Source organism: Hypanus sabinus, chromosome 13, assembly GCF_030144855.1.
Source record: "Hypanus sabinus isolate sHypSab1 chromosome 13, sHypSab1.hap1, whole genome shotgun sequence".
NCBI classification, from domain to species: Eukaryota; Metazoa; Chordata; class Chondrichthyes; order Myliobatiformes; family Dasyatidae; genus Hypanus; species Hypanus sabinus.
Genome location: NC_082718.1, coordinates 28,584,403 through 28,611,227, shown reverse-complemented (window position 1 = coordinate 28,611,227; position 26,825 = coordinate 28,584,403). Strand labels below are relative to the sequence as shown.

Sequence of the window (26,825 nt, the reverse complement as noted above, 5' to 3'; positions counted from 1 at the left end):
TTGGAAGATGTGTAGCTCGGCTGGTTGATGTTTGGGTTCATTTGTTCTCCAATCTTGGCAATTCGCTTGCAAACGTTTCATCGCCCTGTGAGGAGATATCATCAGGATGCTGTTGACTGTGGTGTGTCCTCTGAATGCTTGGCCTTTATATACTTTTCAATCAGCTGATTGGAAGTCTTTTGGGAAACTCAATTGTGACGTGGAGAGGAATTCTTGTTGGTGATTGATCACGATCTTGATCAAATGGTTGTTCTTCCATACATTTGAAATGTCTCAGAAATGACCATAAGACATTGGAGCAGAATTAGGGTATTTGGGCCATCGAGTCTGGTCTGTCATTCAATCATGGCTGATCCTTTTAACCCCTCCTCAGCCTCACTCCTTGGCCTTCTCCCCATAACCTTTGATGCCATGTCCAACCAAGAACCTATCAAGCTCTGCCATAAATACACCCAATGACCTGGCCTCCGCAGCTGCATGTGGCAACAAATTCCACAAATTCACCACCCTCTGGCTAAAGAAATTTCTCTGCATCTCTGTTTTAAATGGACATCCCTCTATCCTGAGGCTGTACCCTCTTGACCTAGACATCCCCCAACATGGGAAACATCCTTTCCACATCTACTCTGTCGAGGCCTTTTGAAAGGACTCAATGGGATACCCCCTCATCCTTCTAAATTCCAGTGTCATCCAGAACCACAGCCATTAAACGTTCCTTGTATGAAATTCCTTTCATTCCCAGAATCATTCTCGTGAACTTCCTCTGAACCCTCTCCAATGCCAGTACATCCTTTCTTATATGAGGAGCCCCAAGACCGTTCACTTTTCACAGTACTCAAGCTGAGGCTTCACCAGTGCCTTATAAAGCCTTAATATTACATCCCTGCTCTTGTATTTTAAACCTCTTGAAATGAATGCTAACTTTGCATTTGCCTTCCTCACCACTGACTCAACCTGCAAGTTAACCTTTAGGTTGTTCTGCACAAGTACTCCCAAGTCCTTTGCATTTCAGATTTTTGGATTTTCTCCCCATTTAGAATAATAAACTGTACATTTATTTCTACTATCAAAGTGCACAACCATGCATTTTCCAATATTGTATTTTATTTGCCACTCACTTGCCTGTTCTCCTAATCTGTCTAAGTCCTTCTGCAGCCTCGTTGTTTCCTCAACACTAACTGCCCCTGCATCAGTCTTTATATCACCTGCAAACTCGGCAACAAAACCATCTATTCCATCATCTAAATCATTTATATACAGCATAAAAAGAAGCGGTCCCAACACTGACCCTTACAGAACACCACTACTCACCGGCAGCCAACCAGGAAAGGATCCTTTTATTCCCACTCGCAGTCTCCTACCAATCAGCCAATGCTCTACCATGTTAGTAACTTTCGTGTAATGCCATGGGCTCCTAACTTGGTAAGCAGCCTCATATGTGGTACCTTGTCAAAGGCCTTCTGAAAGTCTAAATATACAACATCCACTACATCCCCTTTATCTATCCTACTTGTATCTCTTCAAAGAATTCCATCAGGTTTGTCAGGCAGGATTTTCTCTGAAGGAAACCATGCTGATTTTGTACTATCTTGTCCTATGTCACCAAGTACTGCATCACCACATTCTTAACAAATTACTCTAACATCTTCCCAACCACTGATGTCAGGCTAACTGGTGCCTTCCTCCTTTCTGAAAGAAAGGAGTGGCATTTGCCTGACAGCCCGGCTGCTCCAAGAACACAGAATTTCAGTCATGCTGAAGGGAATAGCAACATTGAGGAGGGTATTTCGCAGACAAAAACAACAAACCAAGCTATAAGACAAGACCAATGTGGGTACTGCAGCAAATTTATCAGCCAAACTGGGAGAAAATTATCCACAAGGATCTATGAACTTCAGTTGGCTGTGAAGTGGCATGACCAACTCTCCCGAGTCTTCACCCACAAAGGTAGAGAGGGGCACAAATTCGACTGGGCATCAGTGAAAGTCATGGTACAAGTGAATGCACAGCATGCAAGAGAGTTCCTAGAAGCACGGTTTTTGGTGAACAATTCTGTAAACACACTCGTAGACCTCGATCCTATTTATGAGCAGGCAAAATTCCAGACCATATCGCACGAAGTTCACCACACCAACAATCAGAGACACAACTTCCTCCCCACATCACAACTGAGTTTCCAAAATGACATCCAGCCAGCTGATTGAAAAGTATATAAAAGCCAAGAATTCGGAGGACACACCACAATCAACAGCACACCGACAGCACTCCTCGTGTGCTGACGAACTGTTTACAAGTAAATTGCCAAGATCGGAGAAAAACTCAAGACAAGCATTTAACTGTGTTTTCACTCTTTAAAACAAACTGTGGAAATATGATCGGAACAACACTTGAGAGTACCGCCTTGACAGGCAGAGATTGGAACTGGTTACTAATTCAATAGCGGCAAGAGGAACAATCAGTATTCTGGGTCAAGTACCTTCCTTTGTGAGACGGGGAGGGAATAAACACAGAGGGGAGGTGGGAATACAGGGAAGGGTGCAGATGGAGGGGAGGTGGGCAAATGGAAGGGAAGTGGAATGGAGTAGGAGACAGAGGGCTGATGGGAAGACAGGTGTAGTAGGGGAGGGCACAGACAGAGGGATGTGCTGAGGGAGGCAAAGTAGAAGATGTTCAAACTGAAGGGATGCCTGTGTTAGAATCTAGTCCAAAGACATCAGTGTAACAGTTTAAAATCTGGCAGAGGCAAAAGGGGAAAGAGAAGAATCAAATTAAAGCAGAGAAATGCAGACATATCCATGGAGACAGAGCTGTGGGAGCTTCTATCTGACATTGTTAAATTCCATATTAAATCCTTGGGGCTGCATCGTTTCCTGATAAAAGATGAGGGGCCACTTTTCAACAGTTAATGCAGACAGAATCGGAGCAACAGACGAAGCTGGAAGCTCAGGGTCACCCATGCAGACTGAACAGAGATGTCTACAAAGCAGTCTCCATTCTGTATTGGTGTCTCCGGGAGACTATATTGAATGCAATATATAAACAGGAGAAATTCTCACCTTTATCTAATCTCTCTGCTTCAACTTCCTACCTTGTTCCAGCCATGCTAGGTGTGAACTCTAGCAGCACCACATTTTTCTGGGCACAGTTTAACCCATGCTTGATATGGAATTTAATACAAACAGGATTTTTTTTTTGTTCTCTATCTCCCTCATATTTATTTCTGTCCCAACCTACCAGTTTTGAAAGTAACTGTTACCTCCTGGTCCGCAGCAAATCACAGGCTTTCCCTGTGCTCACATCGGCCCTCTAGTTTTCTCAGTTTCTCAGCTTTAAAGAAGGGTTCTTGACCTGAGGCAAAACCCCTGCTTGTCCCTGCGCAGACGCTACCTGAGCACTTCCAGCATTTTGTGATTTGGTTTCCAATTTCCAGCACCTGCAGATTTTCATTTATTTTATTTATATAGAGATACAGCACAATAACAGGGCCTTCCTTCCACACTGCCCAGTTACACCCATGTCACCAGTTAACCCGTACGTCTTTGAAATGTGGGGCGAAACTGGTGCACCCGGAAGAAAGCCATGTGGTCGTGGGGAGAACTCCTTCCAGACAGCGGTGGAAACTGAGCCTGGGTTGCTGGTGCTGTTCCATTTGTAATTTGTTCAGTTTGTATAACATTTATCCATCTAGCATAATGAACCAGGATATTACTGTCCTGGAATCCATCTCCATCAGTAGTATTGCTTCCCCTAAGTGGTCACAATTAGGTGTCAGTCTTTGCCTTGAAGTCCATTCTTCTGTGAAAGGGCCGCAGGTCTCAGGAACAGAGCGTGGTGCACAGAAGCTGCCTCTCACTACCATCACTAGGCCCGAACCTTACCTCGAGCCTCTCAAGGAAAACCCTGGAGGAGCTCAGCTGGTCAGGCCGCATCTATGGAGAAGATTAAACAGTCTGTGGTTCAGGCCGAGACCCTTCGTGAGGACTGAAAAGGAAGGGGGAAAATGCCAGAATAACAAGTCGTGGGGAGGGGAAGGACTACAAGCTGGCAGGTGATAGGTGAGACCAGGTGAGGGAGAAGGTGGGTTGGTGGGGGAAGGGGAGAAGAAGTGAGAATCTTACATTACCTAGGGACTGTCTCACCAATGTTCCAAGGTGAATGCATAAATAAATGTCCTGGACTAAGTGGATTTGGACATCCTATAACTCTGGTCTGAAACAGTGTAAGGGAACTGAAAAAGTAATATTAGCCAATAATACAACCTTTCAGCAAAGAACAGATGTATCATTCATACTAGACCATTCTGCAAATGTATTATTATTTGAAGAAAACTGTATTGGATTGTACAACACACACACAAATGCTGGAGCTGTGACCACACATCAGAAAGATGGAATATGGTATTGAGATTATGGAACTGACTCTGGGAGGTGGGGAGCTCTTTCTGGCAGCACCTATAGGAAATGATTTGTATTGTGGAACCTTACTAACAAGCAGGCATGTTAGGATTCATAATGCACTAAAGCAGGGTACAAAATCCAGGTTGTCAATGGCCCAGGGATATGTGTGAAGAAAATCCAAAGACACAAAATACCTTCATCATTTATCACAGAGCTAAATATAAACCAGGTCTCCATTCCTGCAGGGACCATACTGTCAAACCTTCTCAGAGCTAAACCAGGGCTCAACTCCTGCAGGGACCGCACCGTCAAACCTTCAGAGCAGAGGTGTTGAGCAAGAGATAAACCAGGCCTCAACTCCTGCAGGGACCACACCGTCAAACCTTCAGAGCAGAGATGCTGCTTTTGTGATACAAGGGGGCAAATGATTTCCTGTATTTCACCTACAATACATGATGAATTACATTTGGAAGCCATCTCATTCAGCAACACCATCATTCCTTACACTTTAGGAAAATTCTATTTAGTAAGTGTTACGAGGGGGAAGTAGTCCCTCTAACAACAATTATTGTTTCATTATGAAACCCCAATGTGGTGGAGGGTTCTTCTGACTAGTAGTTTGTAACATGCAGCATATTACAGGGATTAGTGTTGGGACTTTTGTCACTTGTAATGCATATATAACTAGTTTGCATGAGAGTTAAGTGATCTGATTTGCAAGTTATTAGACAACATAAACGTTGGCAGAATTGTAGATAACAAAGATTGTTTAAAGATAGAGTGGAACTTAAATCAGTTAGAAGTTGGATAGAACAGTGCAGGTGGAATCTGAGCAGCCTCCAACCTGATGGCATGAAAATTGATTTCTTAAACTTCTCGTAATTGCTTCCCTACCCCCCTCCCCCTCACCATTCCCCATCCTCACTTCCCTCTTTCACCTTATCTCCTCACCTGCCCATCACCTGCCTCTGGTGCTCCTCCTTCCCCTTCCCATTCTTCCATGGCCTTCTGTCCTCTCCTATCAGATTCCCCTTCTGCAGCCCTTTATTCCCCTTCATCAATCAACTTCCCAGCACCCATACCCCTCCCCTGGTTTCACCTCTCTCCTACTACCTTGTACTTCTTCCTCCCCTCCCCCCACCTTCTAACTCTAACTTCTCATCTTTTCTCCCCAGTCCTGATTAAGGGTCTTGGCCCGAACTGTCGACTGTACTCTTTTCCATAGACGCTGCCTGGCCTGCTGAGTTCCTCCAGCATTTTGTGTGTGTTGCTCGGATTTCCAGCACCGGTAGATTTTCTCTTGCAGAGGGAATTTAATCCAGACAAATGAGAGTTAGGTATTTTGGGACATCAGATACTGATAGAACAAGACAATAAATGGTAGGGATCTCAAAGACATTGACATACAGAGGAACTTGGTGTACAAGTTCATAGTTCCCTGAAAGTGATGGCACAGACAGGACAGGTAATGAAGAAGCTGTACAGAATGGTTGCCTACAATGAGATAGGAGGTCAGCTTTCAGTTTTGTTTAGACCACGCTTGGAACATTAAGTATAGATCTGGTCACAGGGGACAGGAAGGATGTTGTGCACAGGGAGAGTACAGAAAAGTGCAGAAGTGGGATGGCAAGGTAGCTTAGCAGTTAGCATAAAACTATTAGAGCACTGGTGATCTGGGATCATTTCTGCCACTTTTGGTAAGGCGTTTATACGTTCTCCCTGTGTCTGCGTGGGTTTCCTCCCGGTGCTTCAGTTTCCTCCCCCATTTCAAAGACATACGGGTTAGTAGGTTACTGGGTCACATGGGTGTAGTTGGATGACGCAGGCTTGTTGGACCAGAAGGGTCGTTAACATGTTGTTAACTTCCTGTAAATAAAACAAAAATGAAAGATTCTCCAGGAGGTTGCCTGGAATGAAAGGGTGGGATAGACTGATGCTGTTTTCACTGGAGTATGAGAAGCTCAGGGCACACCTTGCAAATGTCCGTAAGATCATGCGGGAAATTGATAGGAAAAAAGTTGTCACAGGATAGTCATTTTTCCCGGTGCAGGGGAGCTACAATTAGAGAGCCCAGGTTTAAGGTGATGGGGAGAAAAATGAGGGGCAGTCTTTTCAGACAGAAGGGGTGGTGGATATATGGAACAAGCCATCAGAAGCAGTGGTGGAGGTGGGTACCACTGCAATGTTTAAGAGGCATTTGGACAGACATGTGGTTAGGAAAGAAGCTGAGGGATACAGACCTGATGTAGGCACATGGGATTAGTGTAGGTAAACAGTATGGTCAGTGTGGGTGAGCTGGGCTGAAGGGCACATTTCTGTGCTGTACAACAATGGTTAGTTATTTTTATTTTTCTGATGGGAAGAAGTCTTATATATAATCACAGACACAGCTCAGAAACTCACTGGAATGATGACTGGAATCACCGGTACTGTATGATACAGAAAATAACTTTTTCAACAGATCCCTGTTTCACTGAGCTAGTTATGTTTGGCATTACTCACTCCAAGAGGCTGACTGGACAATACTGACAAATATATCCCATATACATGGGATGGGGCAATACAGGCGAGAGCAACGTTTATTGTCAGTCCTAATCTGGCCTTTAGAGGGCGGTGGTGAGCCATATTCTTGAACAACTGCAGTTGTTGGAGTCAGCGAGATAGAGGCGTGATACAACGCAGGAACAGTCCCTTCAGCCCATCTAGTCCCTGCTGACCTGTTTTACTGTCTAGTCTCACCTACCCGCAGATTGGAGAGCCACTTAATTGGGCACCTTTGCCCCATCCGTCACAAAAGGCAGGATCTCCCAGTGGCCATCCATTTCAATATGAATTCCGATTCCCATTCTGACATTTGTCCATGGCCTCCTGTACAGAGGACAAACTCGGGTTGGGGGAGTTGACACCAGATATTCTATCTGGCTAGCCTCCAACCTGGTGGCATAAACATGGATTTTTCTAACTTCCACTGATTTCCTCACCTTCCCACCTTCTCCCTTTCCACAAACAAGAGAGAATCTGCAGATGCTGGAAATCCGAGCAACACACGCAAAATGCTGGAGGAACTCAGCAGGCCAGGCAGCATCAATGGAAAAGAGTAAAAAGTTGGCATTTCGGGCCGAGACCCTTCAGCAGGACTGGAGAAAAAAAGATGAGAAATCAGAGTAAAAAGGCGGAGGGAGAGGAGATAGTAGTTGATAGGTGAAACCAGGAGGGGAGAGGGATGATGTAAAGAGCTGGGAAGTCAATTAGTGAAACAGATTACGGGCTGGAGATGACAGAAGACCATGAAAAAAGGGTAAGAGGAGGAGCACCAGAGGAAGGTGATGGGCAGGTAAGGAGATAAGGTGAGAGAGGGAAATGGGAATAGGGAATGGTGAAGCTGGTGGGAGGCATTAATGGAAGTCTGAGAAATCGATGTTCATGCCATTAGGTTGGCGGCTACCCAGACAGAATATAAGGTGTTGCTCCTCCAACCTGAGTGTGGCCTGTTCCTGGACCCCCCTCTCTGGTCTTCTGCCTGCTCTGGATCTTTTCATTGCTAACTGGTGACAAGACATCAACCGTCTCGACTTTACTACTCCAGCCTCACTCCTTCCAACTGCACTGCTCCCCACTCTCTCGTAGTAATCCTAACTTTACCATCAAACCCGCAGGTAAGGGGGGTGCTGTAGTATTCTGGCGGACTGACCCCTAACTTGCAGAGGTCTGGCAACAACTGTCAGACACCTCCTCTTACTGATCCTTCGAACAGGACCCCACTAAGGAGCACCAGACCATTGTCTCCCACACCGTCACCAACCTTATTAACTCTGGGGATCTCCCATCCACTGCCACCAATCTCATAGTTTCTGCACCCTGCACCTCCCATTTCTACCTCCTACCCAAGATCCACAAACCTGCCTGTCCAGTTAGACCCATTGTTTCTGCTTGTTCCTGCCCCACTGAACTCATATCTGCATATCTTGACTCAGTTTTATCTCCCTGGTTAAGTCCCTTCCTACCTACATCCATGACATGTCACGTGCTCTAGATCTTTTCAATGGCTTTCATTTCCCTGGCCCCAATCATCTTATTTTCACTATGAATGTCCAATCCCAATGCACCCCCATTCCCCCATCAGGAAGGCCTCAAAACTCTGTGCTTTTTTCTGGACACCAGACCCAACCACCACTCTCCTCCATCTGGGCGATCTTGTCTTCATTATCAATCATTTCTCCTACAGCTCCTCCCACTTCCTTCAAACAAAAGGTGTAGCCATGGGGACTGCTGTGGGTTCCAGCTATACCTGCCTTTTTGTCGGCTACGCGGAACAGTCTATGTTCCAATCCTACACTGGTATCACTCCCCAACTTTTGCTAGGCTACACAACAACTGCATTGGTGCTGCTTCCTGCACCCATGCAGAGCTCGTCAACATCGTCGACCTTGCCCCAAACTTCCACCCTGCCCTCAAATTTACCTGGTCCATTTCTGACACCTCCCTCCCTTTTCTCGATCGCTCTGTCTCTAGATTCCAAACAGCGTTCTTCTGCCATGGTACTTATTGGAGACTGATGAATCAGTTTTGAAGGAGACCATATATTTACTGTGGTGATACACTCTGACCTGGCCTGTGAGCCCACTGCTGTATGATGTGGTATGAGAACAGTTCCATTTTGAAACAGTTTACTTATGAATGAAAGCTTGAGTTAGTGAAGACAAACTAATAATTGTACGTCTATCTGAGCACAGTTGATGGCAAACAGTTTTGGATTGGTTGTAAGAAAACAAATGGAATGTTATGTAGGTGTATAAATTTGATGAATCACTGTTAACTCACACAATGACTTATATGGCATTGCCCTCTGCAGTGTGCCAGCCAGATAACCATACCACCTGGAAGTAAATACCATACGAGTAAGGATTACCCAGACAACGTCCTTCGTTTTGTACGCAGTCATCCCATGATGTACCAACATGTTCACCCAGTACACAACAGACCCGTGCTCTTGAGAACGGATGGACGACACAACCTAAAGCAAGTAGTTGTGGATCGTGTCAATGCTGAAGATGGCCAATATGATGTCCTGTTCCTTGGCACAGGTGAGCTGGACTTTGGGTGACGATGCTGTTGAAGTTATGTGGTCCATTTCTGAGCCTTTCCCCGCACAGCCTAAATAATTATAATTCCAAGGTCTTTCTACCATACCCAATGGAGGCAATATCTCCAATTCACAGATTGATTTTGTTAATTGGTTTACACGTTACTTCACCGTGTTTGGAATTATACAATGGAAACAAGTCAGAATAATCATGAATCGAAATTTTAAATGCTTCAAATGCTGCCTGCGTTTCAGTCTCCCATGATGCGTCAGTCAGCGAACTTGACGAGGAACTGGGTCATCTATGGGGCAGCACTCCAAAGGCGCATGTCTTCCAGGACACTGCTGGAGATATCGAAATGTCAGGCTGCACAGCCGCTGCTAAAAACCCACCGCTTGCAGAGAACTGTATTTTGAGCTGTAGTTGTAGGTCACGGACTCCGACAGGACCCCAGCCACCTTGAAAAGAAAAGAAAGACAAGAGAAAGGAAGAATAAGCTGTTTCATAGACAATCTGGAAGAAGTCATCTGGATCTACAAACACCTCTGGCATCACGTTTCCTAGTTCCTCACCTATTAATCAAAAGTCTTTTTGTCATACCCAGTGGAGGCAATATCTCCAAATTGCAGTTGATATTGTCAATTAACTTCACTGTGGTTAGAATTGGACAATTGAAACCAGTCATTAATTGAATTTTTGGTGTTTTTTGCTTTCTCATGATTGCATCTCTGTGCTTGACCTTTGTAGAAGATGCAGGGAGTCAGCCTCGGCTTGCTGGATATTTCTTATGAGATTTCTTTTTTTATATTTAATTGAATTTAGTTGAAGCTTCTTCCTCATCCACAGATGCAGGGGTGGTGTTAAAGGTTATTGTAATTTACAAGAAGGAGGCTGAAACAATGGAGGAAGTGGTGTTGGAGGAGCTGCATGTATTTAAGGTGAGAATATGCTGATTGTACTTTCTCTGCTGGACATCCTGCAGTGGAGGGCATGTATGGCATCTAGTAACCAAGGATATCTGTTCAATTCCAGGTGCCAACTCTGATTATCAGCATGGAGATCTCTGTTAAACGGGTAAGATTATGTGGCTGTTGGAGAAGCAACGAATGTAAAGCAGTCAGACTAGGCAACAAGAAATTGCTCGTTAGACAAATCATGCATTCTGTGGCGGTTCTCACCCCAGGTGTCTTCTCACAAAGCACTCTCAGTTGGCCCCGCATCGTCACTCAGCTGGGACTTGTCCGCTAAAGTCACCCTGCTGCTCAGAGGGGGATTTGTCAGCACAGCTTCCACTCCGCAGAGCGCAGAGCTGGGCTCTAACAACCAGAGTATAGGTTTGAGCCAAGAATTCCACCGCCAACCAGGGCAAATTAATGTTTTGCTGCTGGATCTTTGCTCAGAGGTCTGGAGCAAGCTGTTCCTGGTGAACCCTCCTGATGGTCATTTCGACCATAAACTGCTAGTACAGTACACAGTAAAAACGAAACAAGGTTCCTCCAGGACCCTGGTGTTAATCAATATTCTGCATAATTGCAGACAACTGGAGCTACAGTCTGCACTGACCTTCTGAGCTTTAGATATTTAAAGAGGTGATATCTTCACCAAGCCTGATCACAGTTCATTTATCATTTTAATTTAGGAAAGCTTATATGTTGCATCAAAGTCAGCTGTTGCTCAGGTGAGGATTCACCAGTGTGACATGTATGGTTCTGCGTGTATGGACTGCTGCCTCGCCAGAGACCCTTACTGTGCCTGGGATGGAGTGTCCTGCACCAGGTACTACCCGTCTGCAGCAACGACAAAAAGGTAATCCACATCGTTTGTTAACGCACTGACTACATAGTGAACTCTGATAAACCCTGAATCTGCTGTGCAGGGATACCTGCGACCAGATCAGTGTAACACGGTGTCAGGCTCGGACAGTGTTTGTGCTGTATCAGCTCTGCTGGATATTGTTACACCTGCCTTGACACAAATTTGAAGTGTTGCTTTTTAAAGCATTGCTACTTCTTCTATGGACATAATTAGAATTAAATAGAGAGCATTAGGAACATAAAGGACCTGTGTTTAGTGACGCATTTTAGAAAGTTAAACCAGGGCACAGCATTACACAGTGAATAGCAGGGCCCAGAGAAGTTTGTTCAACAGAGAGACCTGGAGTTCCAAGCCCACAGTTGCCTGAAGATGGAACACAGGTAGACAGGTTGGTGAGGAAGGCACATGACTTGCTTGTCTTCAGCAGCTAAGCCGCTGAGTGTCTTTATTTTAAACGATGTTATGTGGTACAAAACATTGGAATGTTGTGAGCTGGTCTGGTCACCAGACTAGAGGAATGACGTGCTTAAGATAGAGAGGCTGTGGAAGTGTTTCATAAGGATGTTGCCTGGATTGGAAGGTTTGAGCTATCAGGAGAGATTGGAAAGGCAGGAGGAAAATGTACAGTCAACATTTCAGTTTTGCTCTGTTCTCCCTGTAGTGTTGAGACTGAGGGATAATAGACCTGTATAAGATTATGGGGAGGAGACAAATAAGGTAGATAGTCAGTGTAGGATTGTCTAACACTACCAGGCGCTGGTTTAAGGTGAGGGGGAGGAAAATTAAAAGGAATTCAAAGGGTAGATCTTTCACACAGAATAGCTGGTGTCTGGAATGAGCTGCCAGAAGAGTTAATGGAGGCAGGAATAGTAACAACATTACAGAGACATCTGAATGAGCAGGATATGGAAAGATCTGTATATACAACATCTATAGATGATCAGAATTACTTAGTAAAGAATCTATTAAAAGATTGCAGGTTTGGCTGTAGAGTGATTTAGCAAGGAAACGGTGCCATTGGCACTATCTGCTACACATCCAATTCACCAGCAGTTGTTGCACGGATGACCATCTGCAGATGATTCAGGTGCGAATGATGAGATTATCTTTCTCCTCCACCCTATCAAGCTGTGTGTTACAAATTCCATCTACCTCCAGTTAACAACTTTTTTCTTCTTGAGATCCCCTCTAATGCTCTTACCCCTTACTGAGTACTATGACTCTATGCTGAGTACTTCAGCCAATGTTTTCTATTACCTACCTCTGGAGGCATAGAGTGAAACAGCAAGGAAGCAGGTGATTAAGAACATATCAGCCTTCAATGACCCATTCACAGTGACTCTTCACAAATCTGATATATTCTCCCCACATTCCTATCAGCTCCCACCACTCACCTCTCACTAGGGGTAATTTTCAGCAGATGATTAAGATGGTTATCAAAGACCCCTCCACAGTAACTCGACACAAATCTGATATTTTCTTCCCACGTTCCCATCAGCACCTATGACTCACCTGTCACTGGGGATAATTTACAGCAGCTAATTAACTAACTAGCCCATGGTTGTTGGATGTGGGAGGAAGCCCCAGCAGTGACGACATGCGAACTCCACACAGACAGCACCAGAGGTCAGGATCGAACGCTGATTGCTGGGGTTGTGAGACCATGGCTCTACCCACTGTCCCACTGGGTCATTCCAAACCTATCACACCCCTCCTGAATCTACATACCCCCACTAGGACCTCACTCAGCCACCTCAACTCCAAGGGAAACAAATCCACCCTGACTTGCTAATTATTTCTGTTCTTTTATCACACTCAATGTTTGAGAAACAGCTTCTTCCCCTCCGCCATCAGATTTCTGAACAGGCCATGAACCCATACCTCTTTTTTTGCAATACCTACTGTTATATATATCTTACTGTAACTTATAGTAACGTTTTATGTATTACACAGTACTGCTGCCACAAAACAACAAATTTCACAACATCCAGTTAGTTGGCAATTGTAGACTGGATCCTGATTCTGATTATATTCTCGTGTTTTCAGCCGGTTATTTACCGATTTCTGCGCTCTCTCTTCTTTCAATCTCTGACCAGGCAGAGTTTCCTTGATGAATCGCAGATGGGCAACTTTCTTCTTTATTTCAATATGCTAGCACGCCATCACAAGAAGTTTCCCAGTCCAACTTGCAGTTTACACATTTCACACTATGCAGGCTGCCAGTCAATATCAGATCAATACCGATGTTGGACTTTATGCTGCCTGCTCGTTGTGAGTAACGCATACTTAATGAATGGAAATTGCAACGATGACTCTCCCATTCACGAGAATATGATGTCATGCAATGTGTATTTGGTAAGAACTATGTCTACTCATCTTGGCATAGATCCCTGTAAGACACTTGGGAGACGATGTAGAGTAGATTTTATTGGAGGAATGTAATTTGCCTATTTCCTTTCCCCAGGAGATTTCGTCGACAAGATATTCGGCATGGCAATGTAACACAGCAATGCTTTGACCTGCAGAATGGTACGTGACTGTTGTGTTCTACAATCAACAAGGAAGCTGGTTCTAGCATCAGAAAATAAGCTTGCGAAGGGTTTATAAAAATTATTAAAATATCATTCAGTTATGTTTCGGCCAGATTTGTAGTTTTCAGGTCTTCCAGCAGAGTGGAATGTTTGACACTGGAACATGATATTAACCTGAAAGACTCTTTGTGTTTCTCTCTCCCCACAGACAGTTCGACTGGCTGATCATTCCTAGTATCTTCTGTTTTATTCAGACATGTGATGTTCTTTCTTATTTTTCAAACCAGCCTGTTCTCAGTGCTGACAATATAAGGGATATCAAAGCTGTTGGACACACGAGACACACTATAAAAAGATTAACATAATCCTTGCATAGTTCACTGTTCCACACACCCGTTACCCTCTCACTGAGTCTGATGTTAATGACAGGGAGTCTATCGTGAAGAATAGAAGAACCTTGAAAGGAACAGCACTGAGGAGAGTCAAATGGGTTTATGAAAAGAAGGTCATGTTTAACAGATCTGCTAGTTTTCTTTAAGGACTTGTCTCAATATCTCTCAAATGTTTCAGACAATCTGCCTCAATCGTCCCATCATGTAGAACATTCCAAGTTTCAACCATCCTCTATGTAAATAAAGTCGTGCTCATCCTCTCCTACCCCTTACCCTCTGCCTTGTGGTTCAGCCAAACGCCTTACTACGTTAGCTATAGTGTTGACATGCACACACGGTCACCTCCTTGTAAACTCTGAGGGTCACCCTGAATTTGTGAATGGCACAGGGGAAAATCAACTCTTTAGGCTTAGTGGTTTCGCCATAAGAGTCATGGAGCTGATGTTCGGCAGTGTGTGTTTAAAGGGGGAACCAGAAGCAGACTGAACAAGACACCTAGGATGAAATCCTACAAATTGTGATTTATTCTATTGTTACCATGTTCTTGCCTTTCCTCCCATGGTCAGATGAAGCACGGTCTAAGCCAAAAGAACGGTTGTTGTATGGGATTGAGGGGAACAGTACATTGCTGGAGTGTACTCCCCGATCTCCTCAAGCCAAGGTGCTGTGGTTTATAGAAGGACGCTCGACCGCCGGCCAGGAGGAGGTGAGTAACTTTGTTAACACTGACCACCTGGCTAGAGCCATTCATTTCAATTCAATTCTCATTCAATATTTTTATTAGTTTCTGCATAAAGGAATACAGAGAACAAGATATATTATAAGTTAAAAAAGTACCAAATACATTGTATTAAAAATACAGTTACAATCACAAACCCCTGTATTTATAAAAATTAAATCGTAATATTAAAATATAATAATTTTGTTATATAGAAAAAAATCTAAACCCACTACTACAGAGCTGTTAGGAAAAGCAAGAAAAAGGGGAAAAACCCTTATCAAATAATAAAATATATTATTAGCTACCATCTGTACTTTACAACAAATCAAAGATTTTGAATTTTCAATTCAATTCAAGTTTAATTGTCATTCAACCATACATGAATACTCAAGAACACAGCCAAACGAGACACCGTTGCTATGGGGTCAAGGGGCTAACATATTACCAACAGTCGTACACAAGGTCACAATCACGGAATGAAAGAGTCCCAACGCACCTCCCCCACCACCCCCACGACTTGAGCCCAGTCCTTACACGTACAAGTCAACAAACCCATAAAGGATATCAGCAAAAATATAATGATGCTGGATACACATGTATATAGCTCAGAACCACCCCCCCCCCAGCCCACCGAGATCATCTGTCAACTGACCCTGATGCCTGCCCCAACTCCCGACACCCACTAGGCGATACTATGGTTTTGAGGCCCAGTCACATATTCAAGCACATACAGATTATTAGTAAAAACACAGCCACACAAATATCTATGTATATAGCCCAGAGCCCTCAGTCCACTTGTAATCTTCAATCACCACAACCGCGCTACACAATCCCCGGTAGGGCGTGACAACTCGGACGCCTCTCCCCAGCGGCTGAAAAGCAAGCGATCCCGCAGCTTGAGGCCCAAGCCCATTGAGTGCAGCCAAATAGATCTGCAGCGGTCCACAGCAGAGCCTGTCTTCCGCTGAGCAAAACCCTGGGAGGGCAGTGCTGGCTCCGTTCTGTATGCTGTGTCACACTGCCCCCAGTGAAATGCCATGGCTTTGCCCTCTCACTCCGGGTGGCTGCAACAGGTGAAAAACATAGCAACAATTGAACCAGGTACAGAGGACGAGATGGCCAGCTTCTGCTCCTGATCTCAGGTGGACCTCTGGACCAGGGGCTTTGTCCTCTTTGTGTTCTTCTAACACTTCTCTCCGCTTTCTCTGTAGCAAACTCCTCCTGATCATTATTGGCGTTCAGCCTGGAAATGTGTGAACTGATTCACTCTTGAAGGGTCAATTTGAAGGAGGAATACAGGATTAATCACAGAATTCGTAGCAGTCAGTCAAGTCTTTTTTGTTTATATATTTTTTTTTATTATTATTTATATATTTTTTAATTTATTTATATATATATATATATATCTACACACACACACACACACATACATTCACACATATGCATGCTGACATAAAAGCCAAAGAGAAGGCATATAATAAAGCAAAAATTAGTGGGGCATTAGAGGATTGGGAAATTTTAAGCACCAACACAAGGCAACTAAGGAAGTCATTAAGAGGGTAAAGATGGAATATGAAAATAAACAAGCCAATAATATTAAAGAAGATACCAGAAGTTTCTTCAGATACATAAAGTGTAAAAGAATGGTGAGAGTGGATATCAGACTGCTGGGAAATGATGCTGGAGAGGTAGTAATAGGGGACAATGAAATGGCAGATGAACTGAATAAGTATTTTGCATCAGTCTTCACTGAGGAAGACACCAGCAGTACGGTGGAAGTTCCTGGTGTCAGGGGTTATGAAGTGTATGAAGTTACCATTACTGGAGAGAAAGTTCTTGGGAAACTGAAAGGTCTGAAGGTAGATATGTTACCTGAACCAGATGGTGTACATTCCAGGTTTCTGAAGGAGGTGGCTGAAGAGATCATGAAGGCATTAGTTATGATCTTTCAAGAATCGCAAGATTCTGGAATGGTTCTAGAAGACTGGAAAATTGCAAATGTCACTCCACTCCCCAAGGGAGAAAGGTGAAAGAAAGGAAACCGTAAGCCAGTTAGTCTGACCTTGGTGGTTGGGGAGATGGGGGTGTTGATCATTAAGGTTGAGGTCTAGGGGTACTTGGAGACTAATGATAAAATAAGTCAAATTGATAAAATAGGCTGTAGTCAGATGGTGTCCTCAAGGGAAAATCTTAAGTGACAAACTTGTTTAAATTCTTTGAAGAAATACTAAGCAGGATAGGCAAAGGAGAATCAGTTGATGTTGTGTACTTGGATTTTCAGGGCTTTTCCAGTCCATTGTATTAGGGGGAAGATTCAAGCATGGATAAAGCAGTGGCTAATTAGCAGCAGGCAAAGACTGAGAATAAAGGGAGCCTTTTTGTGTTGGCTGCCAGTAACTAGTTGTGTTCCACTGGGATCTGTGTTGGGACCAATTCTTTTTACGTCATATATCAATGATTTGGATGATGGAATTGATGGCTTTGTTGCAGACTATATGAAGATGAGGAAGTAGAAAGGCTACAGAAAGTCTTAGACAGATTAGGAGAATGGGCAACAAAATGGCAGTGTGGAGGAACAGAGGGATCTTGGGTTCCACATCGACAGATTTCTCAAAGTTGTCGTGCAAGTTGATAGGGTTGTTAAGAAGGCATAAGGAGTGCTGGCCTTCATTAGTCATGAGATTAAGTTCAAGAGCCACAAGGAAATATTGCAGTTCCATAAACTCTGGTTTGATTACACTTGGAATATTGTCCAGTTCTGATTGCCTCATTATAGGAAAGGTGTGGAAGCTTCAGAGAAGAGGCATAGGACATTTATCAGGATGCTAACAGGGTTAGAGAGCATATCTTACACTGATAGGTTGAGTGAGCCAGGGCTTTTCTCTTTGGAGCAAAGGAAGAAGAGGCAACTAGATAGATGTTATGAGGGGAAACTCTAAAGAAGGCGTGACGGACATTTGTTTTATATGCAAAGAGTGGTCATTGCCTGAAATAGCTTACCAGGGTAGGAGTGAAAGCAGGCAGTGTGGTGGAGTTTTGGACAGACTCCTGAATATGAAGGGAATGGAGAGATATTGATGATACACAGGAGCAGGGCATTGAGTATAAACTGGCATCAAGACCAGCACAACATTGTGAGTTGAATGGCCTGTCCAGTGCTGTACTCTGTACTATATTCCATGTCAACTTTCCTAAATTAATCTGTAAGGTTTGCTTTGTGTAAATGTGACTGAGTGATCACATCACCAGCCCAGTCCTTGTTAACGTATTACCCCAACTCGTTTCAATAAACTTTATATTCTGTGTTTTGACTTATCGGCAGATTAACTCATGGTTGACACTAATGTCATTAACTTGACTTTTCCACTCTCCTGAGGTCTAGTGCAACTAATCGTTACTGTTTCTCACTGGTCATTCTGTCGTTTGTTCTCCTTCCCTTCATCAGCTTAAATATCGTTTCATTGTTTCTGGAAGCAACAGGGTTAGTCAGAACCCCAATGAAGAGATGCACTTACTCTAATGTTCTCTTAGGTCAAAACAGATGACCGGGTGATTAAAACCGACTTGGGCCTGTTGCTTCTCAATCTCCACCAAAGGGACGCTGGAACTTACCTCTGTAAGTCAAGGGAACATGGCTTCATACAGACCGTGACCAAAATCAAACTGGACGTCCTGCAAGGGGAACAAATCGATGGAATAGTTCACAAAGGTGACGGGGAGGAGCCACGTCGCAGATTTCCCTGTGTGCTCCAGCCTGGCACTCACCATGGGGTGAGACCGTGGTACAAGGAGTTCCTTCAGCTGATTGGCTACAGTCATTTCCAGCAGGTGGAGGAATACTGTCAGAAAATGTGGTGCAGTGGAAAGAGCAGAAAGAAGAATAGACCTGCGGGGCACAAATGGAAATTTAGCAATGTGCTGGAGGGGAAGGTTAAACGCGGAACCCCGTCGGAGCATCGGCGCGCACCACGACACGTTATAGACACATGAGGATCGCAGATAACAATCAGATTACTGCACACGCAGAGTTTGTTAAATGTTGGCAGAAGGATCAAAGAAATGTTTTATTGATGTGTTTCTTGTTTACATAAAGCATTGCAGATTCTGGTTTTAGACAAGCAGACTGCTCAACTCAAAGATGCACCTGCAGCAATATGTTGGTGTATGTCACTGCTGGGGCTATCACTGTGCTCTACATTGAACTGTGCTCTTTACAGACTGACAGCCTTTGTGAAACACATCATCAATGTGGTAGAACGTTTTGTAGGGTGTCTCCATCCATTCCATTAGCTTGTATCACTATCTCTTTAACATCATCACTGTTGATTCACTCTCTTCTCAATCATGTGTTGATGTTGTAAAACCATTCAACAATCTCTGCAATAAGCTGGCAAATGTTTTACTTAGTGTCGTAAAAGAGACAAGCCCTTTGGCCCAACTAGTCCAAGCCAAACATGATTCCCATCCATCTACACCAGTCCCATTTGCCCACATCCCTCCAAATCCTTCTGTTCCATGTGTCTGTCCAAGTGTCTTTTAAAAATTGTTAATGGACCTGCCTCAACCCCACTTCCTCTGGCAGTTCATTCCACATATGGACGACCTTCTGGGTTAAAAAATTGCCCCTCAGGTTCCTATGAAGTCTCTTTCCTCTTCCCTTAAACCCTTGCCCTCTAGTTCCTGATTCCCCAACCCTGGGGAAAGACTGTGCACGTTCACCCTACTTACTTAAATTCACTGTAATCCCTTAACTGGGGTAACTCATCACATCTGGTACAGGCTCAGCTCGTTCATTTTCTTCAGCAATAGAGGAATATTTTCCCAACCCATTCCCACGAAGGAGACCTTTCTCGACCCATTCCCGTGAAGGAGGGCCCCTACAACATTAGTAAATAAACCTAGGGCATTACTTCAAATGTGTCAGTAGATCCAGTTACAGTCATATCAGAAGGTTAAGGTGCAAGGACTAACCTGCTGGTTACTTTATCAGATATCTACAGTTGTCAGATGAGCCACATCCACACCACTCAGCCCTCAACCCTGCACTGTAGTTCAATAATGTCATGATAGTTCAAGTTCTCTTTTCCACTTTTTGAAGTTCTTCTCATCTCAGTTTGAAATGGGTGCTCCCTCACTCTGAGGCCATATTGTCTGCACCTGGACAGTCCCAGGTTTACAGCTTGTTGGTATCATAGATACTGAATAGATTTAGTCATTCCAAACACACATAACTTACAGAAATCAATAAGTGAAGAACACCAGAAATATGCTGAATTAAAAGAGGAAACTGAAAGACAATGGAACATCAACAGGGTATACATTGTCCTGGTAGTAATATCTACAACTGGTATCACCCCAAAGTCTCTACACAATAGCATTAAAGAAGAAGGCATCCATAGCAATATCTATGTAAATATTCAGAAAGCATCAATACAAAACATCACTAGAACAGCCCAAAAGTTCCTAGCAATTGAGAAATGAGAGTGCTTAGCTATGCCTGTACTGCAGGATAAAACCAGCTTGAGTTGAGAAAATACAAATAATAGTAACTTTATTTTTACAGCACCTTTCATACATTAAGGCGCAGGTTCAAAGTTCTTCACATGGGTTATAAAGATAAATTAATATAATCTTAAAATATGAGACAAAATAAAAAATGTAAAGACAAACATTATACAGAATAAAATATATTCAAATATATCAAATTATATAAATGTAACCAACATCAACAGGCATTAAGTAATTCTATAATTAGGCCACATTTTAAAAATAGGCTTTTAAGAAGTGTTTTGAAATGTTCCGCAGTACTAGCTTGGCATATCTCATGTGGTAGAGTATTCCAGATTATTGGTGCATAAGTGCAAAAGGCCACATTAGCTTTCATGCTTGGCTCTAAGCAAACCAGTATTTGCGGATCTAAGATTACAATTACAGATGTAAGGGGATAGTCATTCCAAGATGTGTGGAAGAGCTAGATTATTCAGAGCCTTATATACAATTAAGAGTATTTTAAAATTGATTCTAAAGGACACAGACAGCCAGTGTAACATTACCAAATCCGATGAAATGTGCTCAGATTTTCTTTCTTTTTTTCGGTTCAGATTCTTGCTGCTGAATTTTGAACAAGCTGCAGCTGATTTATATCTTTCTTAGACATTCCTGAAGGGATTGCATTTCAGTAGTCTAATCGGCCAAAAACAAAAACGTGTATCAATGTTTCTGCATCTTGAGATGTTATAAGAAATCGAACTCTTGCAATGTTCCTTAAATGAAAAAATGCCGCCTTAGTGATATGGTTGATATGTGATTTGAAATTTAGCTCAGAGTCAATAATTTAATCAGTGACGACCAGCATCTTTCTTTCTAGTCTGCTTACCATTCTTCTTTCCACACATTATACTTCCCTCTCATTTAACCTAGCAATAACTCCCTGTAAATGGTTCGTGTCACTTCCCTCTCTCCTGCTTTTGTGTTGCCTGAATATTGTGATGCAGTATATTTGCCTGCTTCTCACAGATCATCACAGCTCATCAGTGAAAATGTTTTCTTTATTGCTGTTCTCTGCTTCCTGACAGTTCATCAGTGTTCTGCCTATTGATACATTAGCTCCAAACTCATCTGCTTTTATCTTGCCATTTAACTGTTTATGTTGCACTTTGTCAAGGACATTTTGAAAATCCAAATATTTCACATCTACCAGTTCCCCTCTGCCGATGCAGACTGATAGCCTCTCAGTGATTTCCCTTGGATCAGCATAGATTTTCTACTGTTACCTGCATATTGTAAAAAATAAAAGACCATTATGTTAGTTTTTGGTGTATTTGTTTATCGTACCTGTGACAGAGTTTTCCACACAACACCCAGCAAGCTGTTGAGAGATGTTACCAACATCAACACTATTGGATTTGTTTTTCTTGTTTTGATTAAAATCTTAACATTCGCTTTTTTTAATTAATTTTCTTTGTGTCCAGCTGAAGTGTACTCATTTCCCAAGAGAGAAAATTGTCCCAGTCTCAGCTGTAGATCACAGGCACTGCAACTCCAAATTTGTTCTTTACTTTCGTGGTAGGACATCTGAAGAGCATTGGATGGCAATGAGTCAACAACATTTAAACCTACAATTTAATCACTGTTTCAAGTTTGGTGGGGTCATCCACAAATTATACTCTCTACATCCAAACCTAAGTAAATCACACACAACTGGCAAGTTAACAGTTGAAGGAAGACACAGTGAATGGAGGGTTTGCACAGTGGGCAGGGTGGGGCTACCCCTATCAGGGTTCTTCACAACACCACTACCTTCTTTGAAACAGTGACACTGATTTGGACTTGAAGTTAGAAGCCGTGATTAAGATGTTGCAGACCTAACCTCCTATTAATTTAGATGAAGAGATTAAATGAGGTATTTCCAAGCCTGTGGCCAACACAAGACGGGTTGTGGATGTGGGCAGAGGAAAGGATGCAGAGATACAAAAACACACACACACACACTCCTGAGTTAATCAGACCCCGTGATCATTCTGCCGTGGTTGAGTACTGCCAGCTGTGTGAACAGTCAGCGGAGTTCAGGAGCTTCCTTGCCGAGGAATATGCCTTTAAATGCCACTGTAATGTAAACCAACCACTGTGCTTATTCACCTGACCTGAACTACCTGAGAAGGTTCAGGTGAGCTGATGAAGGCACATGACATCACTGATGAAAAAGGTTTTCAGGTTGGTGACCCACATGACGGCTGGTGAAATTAGATCTGTGTTTGACAATGTGTAAACACTCAATGTAGAAACAGAAAGTGACTGAGGATCCCAGTCCAAGTTCAGAATTGGCAGCACTTCACCTCAAAATGATTGTAAATGACTCTTTCCAAAACACAGTAAAATCTGCAGATGCCAGATGTCCTGATGAAGGGTCTCAGCTCGAAACATTGACTGTTTATTTGTTTCCATAAATGCAGGCTGACCTGCTGAATTCCTCTGGTATTTTGTGTGTGTTGTTAACGCCCCTTTCTCTGGGTCCCACTGATGTCGGATTACACAGCAATGAGGGAACGCAGTGTGCGCATCCAGTTTCCAGACACTGATCCTACATCTCTTCCCAAACAAAGCCAGAGAGCTTACTGGTGAGCCCCATGCAGGAGTTCTGGAGTCTGCTAACCGGCATCATAAACCCGGATCTGCACTCAACATTCCTCATCACTCTCCTGAGAATGACAACTTCACTGTGGCAGACCCAGGAACCGAAGATATTCAAGTCTATTAGGGATTTGGTAATTTTTTCTTGAATTTTATTAAGAGATACAGCTGGCTCTTCCAGCCCGATGAGCCTGCATGGCCCAACTATAGCTGTCTGACCTATTTATCCAAATATTCCTTACATGTCGCTGCTGTACCTGCATCACCTGATAGTTCATTCCATATACCCACCACTGTCTTTTAAATCTTTTCCCTCTCACCCAAAGCCTCTAGTTTTTGGTTCTCTAACCACAGGAAAAAGATTGAGTGCATTCACCCTTTCTATGTCCCTCATAATTCCATGCAACACTATAAATTTACCCGAGCCTGCTACACGCCGAGGAATGACGTCCTAGCCTGCCCAAGCCCTCCCGAAAACACGAGTCCTTGAGTCCTGTACATATCGTCCTATAAAGAGTATTGTCCCCTCTTGGAAGTTTTGATGATTTATTGTTTTACAACATTCAATCACAGTGGATTTAATTTGGCTTTTTAAACACTGATCAACAGAAAACACTCTTTCATGTCAAAGTGAAAACAAATTTCTACAAACTGGTCTAAAATTATTGTAATTATTAAACACAATAATTGATTGCATAATTACGTACCCCCTTCAAATCAGTATTCAGTAGATGCACCTTTGCAGCAATTACAGCCTTGAGTCTGTGTGGGATAGGTCTCTATCAGCTTTGCACATCTGGACACTACAATTCTTTCCCCATTCTTCTTTACAAAACTGCTCAAGCTGTCAGATTGCATGGGGATTGTGAGTGAACGGCCTTTTTCAAGTCCAGCCACAATTTCTCAATTGGATTGGATCGAGGTCTGGACTCTGACCTGGCCTCTCCAGGATAATAACTTTTTTTGTTTTTAAGTCATTCCTGTGTAGCTTTGGCTTTATGCTTGAGGTCATTGTCTTGCTGGAAAACAAATCTTCTCCCGAGTCACAGTTCTCTTGCAGAGTGCATCAGGTTTTCAATCCAGGGTTTCCCCTGTATTTTGCGGCATCCATTTTACCCTCTACCTTCACAAGCCTTCCAGGGCCTGCTGCAGTGAAACATCCCCACAGCCACCACCATGCTTCACGGTAAGGATGATGTGTTTTTGATGATGTGCAGGTATTTGGCTTATGCCAAACATAGTGTTTTGTCTGATGGCCAAAAAACTCAATGGACCATAGAATTTTCTTCCACAGGACTTCAGAGACTCCCACATGCCTTTTGGGAAACTCTAGCGGAGATTTCAGGTGAGATTTTTTTCAACAGTGACTTTCTTTTTAACACTCTCCCGTAAAGCTGTGATTGGTGAAGCACCCAGGCAACAATTGTTGAATGCACAGTCTCCCCATCTTGGCCACTGAAGATGTAACTCCTCCAGAATTGTTATGGGTCTCTTGGTGATCTCCCTTCTTGCACGGTCACTCAGTTTTTGAGGTTGGCCTGCTCTAGGCAGATTTACAGCTGTTCCATATTCTTTCCATTTCTTGTTGATTGACTTAGCTGTACTCCAAGGGATATTCAATGACTTGGGAAATTTTTTTGTATCCGTCTCCTGATTTACGCTTTTCAGTAACCTTTCCGCAGAGTTGCTTGTGGTGTAGTTACTGACTCACCAGTAGCTGGACCTTCCAGATACAGGTGTATTTTTACTACAGTCAGTTGAAGCACCTTGCCTGCACATGGGTCTCCAAAAGCAGATCTCCATTTAACTAATTATGTGACTTCTAAAACCAATTATGTTTTATATTTGTAATTAATTTACATCACTTTGCAGAGATGTTTTCCCTTTGACACTGAAGAGTCCTTTTCTGTTGATTAGTGTCAAAAAAGCACACTAAATCCACTGAGATTCAAAGTTGAAAAACAATAAAACAGGAAAACTTCAAAGGGGGTGAATACTTTCTATAGGCACTGAAGATACAACCAAATAAAACAATGTTCTTCCTGACCACAGTGCACCAACAAAACATGTATCACACACAGCACATAAATCAGAATATTACCATAAGTTACTAAAATATTAGTCAAAATGCATACACTGCACAGCACAGGTAAATAGTAAACAGTTTGCTGTCATAATAATTAGACCTCAGTGGCGTCAGGGTAATCATTAGACTCACAGCTTGAGGGAAGAAGTTGTTACCCAGTCTGGCAGTCCTAGTCCTAATGCTTCTGTACCTCCTTCTTGATGGTAATGGGTCAAAGAGGTTGTGTGTTGGGTGGTAGGGGTCCTCAACAATGCTTTGGAACTTCATCTGCAATGCTCCCAGTCAATGACACAAATAGGTGAGAGGGAGACCCCAATAATCCTCTTGGTGGAATTTCCTGTCCTCTGCAGCACCTTGCAGTCCGATGTCATGCAGCTTCCATGCCCCGCAATCACGTGAGGTGTAACACAGACAAGAAACTCTCGATGGTGCTCCTGTAGAAAGTTATTGGAATCAGGGTAGAGAGCCTTGAATGCCTTGGTCTCCTCAGGAAGTGCAGACACTGCTGTGCCTGCTTGACTCGTGAGGAAGTGTTGTGGGTCCCAGTTAGATTGTCCGTTGTATGCACAGCAAGGAACTTTGTGTTCTTCAATCTCCGTGGTGGAGCCATTGATGTGCAGTGGGGAAAGTTGTCGAGCTGTGCCTTCCTTAGCTCACAATCGTCAATTTTGTCTTGTCCACTTTGAGACTCAGGTTGATGCTCTCGCACCAGTTGACAAGCCTCTCTACCTCCTCTCTGCGTGCCAACTCACCCTTGTTGTTGATGAGGCCGACCACTGTAGTATCATCAGTGAACTTGATGTTGTGTTTTGAGCTGGATCTGACAGTGCATCAGTCAGTAGCATGAACAACAGCAGGCTGAGAACACAGACCTGGTGGGGGGCACCAGTGCTCAGCATGATGAAGCTTGAGGTGTTGCTGCCAACTCAAACTCACTGGGGTCTTTCAGTCAAGAAGTCCAAGATCCAGTTACAGAACGGGATGCTGAGTACCAACGAGGACAGATTACCCATTTGCCTCTGAGCGATGGTCATGTGAAATGCCGAGCTGAAGTTAATGAACAACATCCTCGCATGTGAGGCATCATTTTCTTGATGGGACAGGACAGAGTGGAGGGCTGAGGCTATGTCAAGATTAGTAGACCGGTTTGAGCAGTGGACAGACTGGAAAGAATCCAATGTAGCTGGAAGGTCCGATGTTATACAATCCATTACCAGCCGCTCCTCGCACTTCACAATTGTTGAAGTCAGTGCTACTGGTCAGTAATCATTGAGGCCAGTTACCATTGCTCTCTTGGGCACTGGAATGAAGGTGGTAGCCTTGAAGCCTACTGGGACAGTGAGCTGTTTCAGAGAGATATAAAAGATATTCATTAAGACCTCTGTTAGCTGAGCCTCACAGTCCCTCAATCCCTCGCTTAGGATCCTCTTCATCTTGGCTGTAGCCAGTTCAGTGGCAGATGATTTGATATGCGTGCAGAGAATTCAAGGAATACAATGAAGGAAATAAAATGAAATTGTAAAATTAATCTGCAGAAATGAAGATAAATAAGAATCTTTACTTTTGGTATTTCTTTGATATTACATCATCACTGAACAGTATGTGACAAAAATTTTATTTACTTTCTGCTTAGTGCTTTCCCAGCATATATGACAAATAAACCCTGCTT

General features: G+C 43.3%; 1 protein-coding gene across 3 annotated transcripts in view; it reads left to right on the top strand.

The window, feature by feature from the left end:
- LOC132403740 (semaphorin-3E-like) overlaps positions 1-21,819 on the top strand; it is a 152,552-nt gene extending 130,733 nt beyond the window's left edge. For 2 of the 3 annotated variants that reach the window (XM_059987383.1, XM_059987384.1), the window contains 7 exons: positions 9,250-9,481; positions 10,328-10,419; positions 10,514-10,555; positions 11,121-11,287; positions 13,761-13,825; positions 14,786-14,925; positions 18,472-21,819. In XM_059987383.1, the coding sequence (XP_059843366.1) occupies positions 9,250-9,481; positions 10,328-10,419; positions 10,514-10,555; positions 11,121-11,287; positions 13,761-13,825; positions 14,786-14,925; positions 18,472-18,930 (1,197 nt within the window). In that variant the 3' untranslated portion in view covers positions 18,931-21,819. Of the gene's footprint in view, positions 1-9,249; positions 9,482-10,327; positions 10,420-10,513; positions 10,556-11,120; positions 11,288-13,760; positions 13,826-14,785; positions 14,926-16,151; positions 16,260-18,471 lie in introns of those variants that run through there. The other variant, XM_059987385.1, reaches the window with a different exon arrangement.
- Positions 21,820-26,825: the final 5,006 nt, after the last annotated feature.